The sequence below is a fragment of the Tachypleus tridentatus genome, chromosome 8, assembly GCF_004210375.1.
Source record: "Tachypleus tridentatus isolate NWPU-2018 chromosome 8, ASM421037v1, whole genome shotgun sequence".
In the NCBI taxonomy this organism is placed as follows: domain Eukaryota; kingdom Metazoa; phylum Arthropoda; class Merostomata; order Xiphosura; family Limulidae; genus Tachypleus; species Tachypleus tridentatus.
Genome location: NC_134832.1, coordinates 31,475,521 through 31,486,250, shown reverse-complemented (window position 1 = coordinate 31,486,250; position 10,730 = coordinate 31,475,521). Strand labels below are relative to the sequence as shown.

The 10,730-nt window shown below is 31.5% G+C and overlaps 1 protein-coding gene across 10 annotated transcripts in view; it reads right to left on the bottom strand.

The window, feature by feature from the left end:
• Positions 1-1,127: 1,127 nt before the first annotated feature.
• The window catches only part of LOC143222095 (tensin-3-like), a 314,899-nt gene continuing 305,296 nt past the window's right edge, over positions 1,128-10,730 (bottom strand). For all 10 annotated transcript variants that reach the window (XM_076448035.1, XM_076448032.1, XM_076448033.1 and 7 more), the window contains 4 exons: positions 9,601-9,678; positions 8,204-8,372; positions 5,996-6,106; positions 1,128-5,131 (listed from right to left, as the gene is read on the bottom strand). In XM_076448035.1, the coding sequence (XP_076304150.1) occupies positions 4,969-5,131; positions 5,996-6,106; positions 8,204-8,372; positions 9,601-9,678 (521 nt within the window). In that variant the 3' untranslated portion in view covers positions 1,128-4,968. The remainder of the gene's footprint in view (positions 5,132-5,995; positions 6,107-8,203; positions 8,373-9,600; positions 9,679-10,730) is intronic.

Below are 10,730 nucleotides of genomic sequence, written 5' to 3'. Positions count from 1 at the left end.
ATCATACTAGTTATAAAAATACTTGAAAAATATATGGATTTTTTATTGTATAGAAAATAATTCAATTTATATTATGAATCAGAGCCATTCAGTGACACACATATTTTGAAACTGTATTCTGTACCACAAACGTACAACTGACATACACTAATGATGTGACAACTGATGTACATTAATGATGTGCTAAAAACATGTAGGTCAAATATGTTGATAAAACTGAAATAGAAACCCTTATAATGAGTGCTTTCAAAAGGTGGACCTTTCTTCTTCAGGGGCAGTCTGATTACCTGGTATTTGGGAAATTTGTTTTCTTAATGGTTATCTGCACTAGTCACCCCTACTTTTGAACTGAAAAGACCAGAAGGGAGGCAACTAGTCAACAGCACTCACCACTAACTCATGTTTGACTGATTAGTAGGATTTTATAATCACCCTTCTATCACATCCATGGTCTGAAAGCACAGAGAACTTTTTTTTGTGGTGATAGGACAATAATTGTGGACCAACAGTCCAGAATGCTTACTACTAGGGTCATACTCAGCTCTACTCAGAGGGATTAACTTCTTATCAAAGTATTTTTGAACTGACTGCAACTCTGGTTTTAACAGTTTGCATAATATTTCTAAAAAAAATATTTTGTCTAATTTCATTATCAGTGTCACTTTTTTCCCCTGAAGTGTAAATAAAATACTAAACTTAAAAAGTACTTTACAACAACAACCTTTAAATTGCTTTCAGTAATTTTACTTGTTTATATAATATTTTTAATTATAATTTTCAGTTTCAATTATCTGATTGGAAATTTAAAATACTATATGTGATCTCTAATAAAATTCTATAACTCTAAAACTGAGTGATTTCTATAAATGTTTTAAGAACGCATTATAGCAGATTTCAGTCAAATGATTTAATGCAATTCACACACAAGTAAGTGGAGGAAGTGGTTTTGTATCTTATGTTTATTCTAAAGTAGAAAAATATATTTCTTAAAGTTTACTTTTTACATAGTCAACACATTTCCAGGCAGCTGTTTATAATATGTACATGAATGTTAAAGGTTCTTTTGTGGTTGTGATGTCTTGATATGAGGAAAGAGTACAGAAGAAAAAAAAAAGAAACAGTAGTAATAGTTTTTTGTAATTTATTAATAAGCAACAAAATCTATACAAACTACGAAGCTTCTTGGCACAAGATTATGGCCTCACCATTCAAGCAACTTTTTAAACCAAGCAAAATGAAGTTATTATGTAACACCAAAATTGCCCATATTTCCCCAAAAATACAAAAAAAAAGTCACGATTATCCCTTGACTTATACATAAAAAGTAGGTAATATTGTTTATGAAAATTTGGTACTATTCAAATTTAAGTAATATTTCACAAAACTAACTTTTATTGCAAACAAAGAAATAAAAATGTAAGTCATTAAACCATTAGGTATTATTCTGCTTTTTACAATATCCCACTTTTGGCTATAAGGTTAAAAAAGTTACCTGTGTAATATGTTGTTTGGTCTCTCTCAAGCAGTAATCTACATTGCTTTGAACACACAAAGGTGGTTACAACACAACATGGCAGTCAAGCAATATCTACAATGATTTGCACAAAAGTAAGCTTCAGCTCTTGAATAATCATTGTTAATTCCACAGTTATGCATAAAGGAAGCACATGGACTTGGAAAGACTATACATATTTAAGAAAGAAATCATTTTAAAATAATAAATTTGTTTCATAAATAAAAGATCCGATTTCTTTTAATCATTTTCAATAATTAAAGATATTGATAACAAATGTTCAACTTAAACTGACAGTTTTTTTAACATCTTTAAAGATGTTATCCTGTAAATATATTTTAAAATGATCATTCATAGTTTATGGGTTGGCTCTTGAGATTATAATATATTTTATCATTTTCTTACATTATAGCATATACTAGACATATATTTTGTTACATACAAAAATAACCTTCCAAAATTCCATCCAATTCTGAATGCTCTTTTACCAGTTAACTTATTAGCCTTATATCACAATTATTTGGTTCTAATACAAAGTTACAGTTGAAGTAAACTAATCAATGTTTGTATCAGAAAAAGTTGTGACATAATTATGTAAATAGTTTAGTGACATTTCAATGTGTTATAGGACTAAATAATGTTTTACAAAGTAAACTTAAGTGGTCGTTCTTGGGGAGAAGAAAGGAAGGTGCTTTTTTTTTACACTATGTGATATTCTCAAATAAATATTTTATTTTCAAAGGGTAACTCTTTAAGCTATTGTATCCTTCAGATATTATCTTTAGGGTGAATAAAGATTTTAATAATAATAACAAGAAAAAAAAAGGAATTTCCTAAAATAAATATCTTGAAATTTTGTACCAAGAGAAAATGCAACATGAATATTTCAAGTCATTGAGAACAAGATACCAGATAAATATCTAATGATTGTTCTTAGCAAAATATTTTAAGAGTTTTATTTTCCATAATCACTGCAGTAACCGAATTCATCATCATAACAATCCTTTAAGTTAATTCAGCTTCAAAACACATAAACAAAATTTAAATTATGACTATGCAAAAAACTCTAACAATGTCTTATGAAAGGTCAGAACATTTTAGAGAATGCACACAATTATAAGTAAAATACATACATATCACTCATATCACTAAATTTAGTTTAACACTTTGAGATTAGTTACACATAATTTTAAACTTGATGTGAACAAACAAAATACTTAGCAACTGAAAATGAGATAGACTTATAATGTACATATCAATTAAAGTTAGATACAGAGATGCCAACTATTTCAAATGACTGAGTGTAATGATTGTAGACAGAGCCCTTTCACAGTTTTAGTCCTTTTAGATTTGCCAGAAACAAGACAATCTGGTGAATGAGGCCTCTTTTTTTCCATCTTGTGAACGATTGCATTGGTGTTTCTATGCTGCTTAGAAAACGAGAAATACCCATCTACGCGAGCACTGATTGGCTGACAAGCACTGATGACGTAACTATGGATTACCCCACGTACCCAGTATGGAGAAGCACCACACTCAAACTATTGGTAGATGTCGGAGATACAAATATTTTTTATTATTTCAAACACAAACATGATTATTGCAAGTAGCCATTTGGACTATGTCTTTTATTTGTTATCAAAATTTATTTGTTTCTCACTAGAAATTTTCTTTTCACCCCTTTCAAGCCCTTGGGGAACAATTTATCACTTTATTGTATAGGCCTATATAATATATAATAATTTGGGAGTTGCAACAAGTCATAATATTTGTCTGTATGAGCGTATAGTCATAATGTATACACCAAAATCGTAATGGTTGGCATCTCTGTAGATATCTTATAACACATAAAAAAGAATTGTGCACACCACATTTTATAATTTATCAATTATGGTTGTTAATTTGTTTAAAACTAGATATACCATAATATATTTAGTACACAGAAAAATATTTGATTATAGTAAGTCAGTTACATAAAACTTCAACTTAACAATGATCAGTTACTTTCTGATATTACGAAACTTTTGATACCTGACTGTATTAGTTTTGTCAGCCAAATGTTACTAATAGAAGCACATTGTATTCTTGTGGTTGGTTACAGAATGAATCAATTTAAAGCATGAATAACATATCCTAAATGCTATAAACCATTCTTGTAGAGCTACACCAATAAAGCCAACAATTCTAGTAATACTGCTCCTAGTGTACCTTTAGATAAGCTCTAACCTAATTCTCAGCAATAGATCGGGTTTATGCACTTACCAGCTTAATGATGAGATATAACTGTTGCATCATGAGCACATGCTAGTGTATTGTACAAGAAAAGTAAATAACATTAAACAATAAATTTGTTGTTCATTTTGGGTATATTGTGATACTTCTTGGTGATTCACAAAGCAAGCTTGAAAACATTTTTACAACACTTTATAAGAAACAATGTTAAGCATGCAGAATTTTGGATAACCAAAATTAAAGACTTAGAACAAAATTAACCAATTAACTATTTTGAAAGTGTTTCTGAAGATAATATTTACAACACTGCAACAAATAAAATAAACTTACTACTATAACATTCTATACAGTCTGTTACTGTATTTGTTTTAACTCAGGTACACAAAAAAGCAAGTGGAAACTGGCATTAGTCTCACATTGAAAGCATGTGTGTCAATATTGTGAGTTAATGTGGGAATTGTAAATATTCTCTGTTACACTTTACTTTCCAGCATATCCCTCTCTCTGTATTTTAATATGCTATTTGTGTTAGCAAAATACACTGTTTGCAGTGTTTATATTTTATAAGTATATGCTAGAACATCTTTGTGATACATTTAGATATTCAATAGCTGCCTCAAATCAGTTCATGAATTAAACACTTTTAGTCAACTTTTTGTACTTACAGTCTTCAAACCTGTGACAATATCTGTAACTTCAGAAGGATTCACACAACTAGTTCTTCCATGACTAAAAAGCAGAGGTCATAGCTGGCTATGATGTAGCAAAATCCAAAGCATTAAAAAAATGAATTATATTAGTTAACAGTGTGAATTACCCAGAAAGGTTTGAGCTAGAGCTAAATATGAAGTTGTTTATAACACAACTAGGTCAGCTTTAATAACTAGGTATAAGTCATGTAACATTAAACTGAAATGCAGTTCAAACTAACAGTTAGGGTTATTAAGAATTATGACTTAGTAATTATCATGATATATTATTCTTTTCAACATTAATTAGATCCAATTCTGACCCAGTCTCCAAACTGTCACATTGCAGTTTTGGCAAAGAACTGACCATACTTGACTTATTTAAACTTACAGCTAGCTAGTTAACCTGCACATGAGAAGAAGTCAATGTAGAGACCACAGTCAAAACATGTTTCAGAAAGCAGTGCCCTGTACAACAAAAGTATAGTTCAAAGTTAACCCTCTAAAGCTGGCTTTCAACATTCCTTCTGAATCTTAAATCATGCTGGACTTTGTCTGTTGTGTAGCTGACAACATTACTTTAGTCACAAAGTTGACAATGGCTGATGCAGGCTGTTCTGGTTCCATTTCAGCAAAAACATGGCACTGGTTGTCTGTCTTACTGGCTGGTTTTTTAGCCACAAAACCAAAACAGCGGCTGAAATATTAGACAGTTTATAACTGGTGTGTTTTTCAACTTTAATAATATTTTTTCTTCTTTTTGAAAATATGCATCAAGACTCATTAAATTACTTTCAAATAGAAAACACAACTAGCTCTAGATTATAAGTTTTTACATATAAATATGCAGTAACCTCGTTCCACCTTATAACTAATTGTTTCTACAATCATGTAGTTGCTCTAAAAACACATATACAGAAACTCTGTTTTGAGTTTATGCTTTTTATCATAGTTGCTACCTGAAGTCAAATTGCCATCAACACCTTCACTGTTGAAATGTTAGACACCATCTATGGCTTGTGTCAATATGAGTGTTTAGTGTAATATCATTATGTTTACAATTTAAACAATAGTAGTAATAACAACTCTAAAACTTGTACTCTGTACATAGCTTTTATTTATGATGCATGTGTACTGTGAACACATGTGTGAAAGCTAAATATCTACACGTGCATCTTCAGCAGTGATGGTTCAAATTAATATGTTAATATATGTAAATTTTTATATCTGGAATGAATCACTTAAGATTTTAAAAATTACATATATTAGCATAGTATTAAGAGATTATAAATATAAATCAAAATTAGATAATTCATCATACATGTATATACTGACTCAATACTCATTTTATCAGTTTTCTTAAAACTGTACTCAGCCATTAAACTTATCCAACAACAGAGGTTTAGAGTTTAATTTTCTGCAATTAAGTTGTATATAATATTCACTCTGGTATATTTAATTCAGGCTCTTTATTATAACTTTTATTTTAGACAACTGAACGTAAGAGTAGACAGAGAACTGGTGTATCAATGACATTAGACTCAATATATATTATTGTTACCTGGAATTTACAGTTTGCCCTTCTTTATTCTGTTGTTCCCAGTGGCGATCTTCTGGGTCAACCCCACAATGGCTTATATTGTTCACTGGGTAATGTCTTCTGAAGAACAACCTAAGACCAAAATAGTTATCTTCAGTTTGAATAGTTTAAAATTAATTATTTTGATTTTTAACTAACTGAAAACTGAGGATCAGTAACTTTAAGGTATTTGAACTTATATTTAATTAAGACATAATTTGGTTGATTAAAACCTGATAGCACTCAATTAATGAATCAATAATATATTAAAATATTCCTTACACATTCTAACTTTCCATAGCTATAAAGGATCTTCATGCTATATTTATTTACATTTACAGTTTGTATCTATTAGAATTAATTAAGGGCCTTCTGTGCCTAAGCAGGTTTTTATTAGAAAATGAATGTAACATTCACCAACTGTTTTCATATTTTGAAAATCTACTGATTATTTTCTAACTTTTCATGATATACTATCAGGTCATCCCTTATGTAATGTCAGATTTTAGGTTCAGAAAAAAGAGAAAGGATTTCAAATGCTTTTAATGCTATTTAATCAATAATTTATGTTCCATTATTATTAATTACTTCCTGCCAATGATTCACAAGCTTCTTAATGCCACTTCTATAAAATTCTTAGGGTTTGGAGGAAAAGAATGTAGAGAGGGTAGTTTTGATATTTTCATGTGTTCCAAGCTCTTTTCCATCAAGATAGTTCTGCAAACTTCAGAATACATGATAATCAGATGGGGGCAAGCTCTGGAGTATAAGGAGGATGTGGAAGTTTTTCCCAGTTTAGCTCTTCATCTTTGCAGATGTGATCCTTACTGTATGGGGCTGTGCATTATCCTGGTGTAACATAACACCTTTACAACTGATCAAAGCAGGCCTCTTTTCTTTCAGTGCAACATTCAAGTGCTCTAACTGTTGACAATAGAAGTCTGATGTAATTGTTACAGTGAGTGGGAGCAACTCCAAGTGGATCACACCAACAATATCCCACCAAATGCTTAACAAGACTTTCCTATGGTAGTGGTCCATTTTGGGCTAAGTTTTAGCAGTTTACCTGCAATGAGCCATTGTTTGCAGCATTTGACATTTTTATAATATATACATTTTTCATCTCCAGTCACTAACCTGTCCAAAAAAGGTGAGTTACATTCACAGGAGTGCATAGAAGTGCAAATGTCCATTTTTGCTCTAAGGTTGGCTTCTGTCAAATCATGGGGGACCCATTTTCAAAGTTTTGACACCTTTTCAAGCTATTACAGATGTCGGTGAACTATTGAATGGGTTGAATTAAGCTTCTGTGCTAGTTCTTCAATTGTTACAGCATAATCTCCATCAAGTGCACCCAGTAGCAAGTCATCATTAAACTCAACAGGACGACCTGAACGTGGCACATCACTTAAGCTGTAGTCGCCTGATCTGAACTTCTGAAACCACCTTCAACATTTTCTTTCATTGTGAGACTCTGCACCACAAACACCTTGAATGTTTTGTGTAGTGTCTGCTGCACTATTACCTTTTTTAAACTTGTAAAGCATTACATGCCTTATGTGCTCCTCAGACACATCCATCTTCATAAGGGTTAATTTTATTAATGATCCGAAAAAGTGGAGTTGGGTTAATTTTTTTTATGCGACTGAACATTTTTATACATGTACTACTACATATTTTAGCCATTTAAGCCTTTTACAAAGACAGAAATGATGATGTACTTTCTGTATTAAATTTTCGGACATTACTTTTGGGATGACCTGATATAATGCATCTTATACTTTTGGAAAGATGTTAGGTATATCTAGTAATCAACCAGTTTATTCAAAATTTGTATAATTGAATGCAATATATCAAGATACATTAAAAACATCAACACATTAGTCTATAAAGAAACACACAGATATCTCATCTGAATGGATAAAGAAAAAAATAAAAGATTTACTATGGCATGGGAAACATTTCTAGATGAAGTAAATTCTTGGTTTGGACAATTAAATAAGACAAGGAGAACTTGACCAAAAATAATTTTTTGAAGCTCACAATAATTTAGCAGAAACAGACAGTAAAAAAAAAAACTGACAATTTATTTACCTGGTATAAAATTACATATTATTTATAAATAGACACAAAACTTTCCAATCTTTAATTAACATTTCAAACATTTCACTTGAAGCACAAAATACATACTTTCTGTTGCTATCAGTAAGGGTTATTCCCTGAGTGGAAACTTTGAAGTGTACGACAGTTGGAGTGGGTGCAGGCTTTGCTGCTAATGTTTCTGCAATGGCTTTTCGAATGGCTTGTGGACCAGTCAGTGACTCCATGTCTACTGTGCTGAGGTATAGCACATTGCAAGCTGAAATATAAAATTTTGAACTTACAAATAAGTAACAACAAAAAAAGCTAACTAAAAGAAATCCTGAAGTAAAATTCAAATTTCATTCCCATCAAATCCTGTACCACACTAACAAATTTTCCTCATGCATAAACTGAACTGAAATTCAAGCTTTCAAAACTGAGACTAACAACATAAGTTACACACCTTTCATTTTTATGTTAAGTTTCATTCATACGCTTAGTTTGGGATAGTGAACTATATTATAAAGATCAAGAAATGTATTAAGATCAGATAAATCAGACCATGTTTTGTTCACAAGAATCTGTTTAGTTGGATTTTAATTTCTCACAAAGCTACATTAGGGATATCTGTATTAGCCACCCCTAGAAGGAAAGAAGCTAATCACCACCCATCACCTACTATTAAGCTATTCTTTTACCAACAAATTGTGGGATTAACCATCACATTATAATGCCCCCACCGCTGAAAGGTGGAGCAAGTTTTGTGGGACGGGGATACAAACTAGCAACCCTCAGATTGCGAGTCAAGTGCCTTAACCAGATTATAGCTTAGTGCATCATTAAGTAAGATATGATGATATTAGTTCAGCATAACTTACCAAACTTACCATTATTTAAACAATAAACCTTTATAAGAGGAGAATTAAACAATACAACCATTTGAAAATTAACACACGATTTTGAAGTTTCTTTTATTATTTTTTTAGCCCTGAAGAACTGGCAGTATCAGCCAAACAATTTCTCAAAATCGAAGGCAAAAAATATAACTAATGTTATACATCTCAAAAACAAAGCACAATCAAAAAGGTGCAATAAAGCTAATCAACTACAATACTCTCTACAACGTACAGCAAAAGTGAAGAGAAAAACTGTTTTTTACAGCCATCTTTTATGCTACTTAGCAACACAACCTTATGGGTAAACAATCTTCTTTCTACACTATAATTTCAAGAAATTTATTATTCTTAAGATTTGGCTGTCTCTGTCATTGCTTTGCCCCTCTCTGGGAACATTTCTGTAGCTGTTTTAATATTTTGGTGAAAACCAAAATATATTCATATTTTATATGTGTTGCTCAAAGAATGGAAAATTACTCCTTAAGAGGATTTTTAAAGAAAATGGTTTCAGAAGACTTATACAAATTAAAATGCCCAGATTTTTGTGTAAACTTGGAGCACTGTGTGTGCACATGTGGCTTAAAAATACATTGTAGAAGTAGCACTTACCAGCACCTTGAACCAGTGGTGATGATGCACTGTTGGATTCTTCAGATGGGACAACATCCACTGTCTCTCCACAAGGATCTAAGTACAAGATATTTGAATATCTTAATGAAAAAATCAGTAAAGATACATATTTATGTTGCTGAGTCTAATAAGATATTTGAAAAAATACGTGTAGTTATTTTGAGAACCCAGAAGTCTTTAGTAAAACATTACTGAAAAAAATACATTTCCTTAAAAAAAGCATAATTTTTGTCTAAATTAAAACGTTCACAGAGAGAGTTGTTAATAATGAATATATATAATAAAATCTAAAATATTTAAAAAAAATAATAGTGGAAAAGAAAACAATATTCAACACTGGAAAAATTTCATAACTTTATTGAAAATTCTCGGACTATTTTATTTACACATAAAATTGAAAATGATTCTGAGTATGTAACCTGAAACTGGGATTGACCAAAAGATTTTTTTGACAAGATGACATGGGAAATTTTTATTTTCACCAATTTTTGCCACTATACTGATTCATTTAAAAAAATTTGCCTATTTTGAAATTCTTATTGCAATATTACAATTAGAATACGAGGTCTGTTAAAAAAATACGCGGACTGTTTGAATTGCACGGCTCCAGTTGGTTCCAGGGGAATCCGCTTGGTGTCGCTAGGTTTGCACAGATCAGCTGATTACGACGCCATTTCCTGATTGCAGGTATCTTCATTTGTGTATTAGCTATGCAGTTTTAAGTGAAGTGCGATTTTTTCGTTTGGCGGATTTCAGAATGAATGACCTGAAGGAGCAACGACTTGCTGTGAAATTTTGTGTTAAACTTGGAAAATCTGTGACTGAAACTTTTGCTATGCTTAACACAGCTTACGGTGATGTTGCTATGAAGTGTACGGCATGTTTGAAGTGGCATGAACATTTTAAGGATGGTCGACAGTCCATTGAAGATGATGAGTGTCCTGGACGTCCTTCCACGTCAACAAAATCAACACCCTGGTGCGGGCAAATCGACGTCTGACTGTCAGGGAGCTTGCTGAAGAGTGTGGGATATCAGTTGGATCTTGTTACGAGATTTTGACCGAAAAATTGAAGATGCACCGCATTGCTGTGAAATTTGTGCCTCAGAA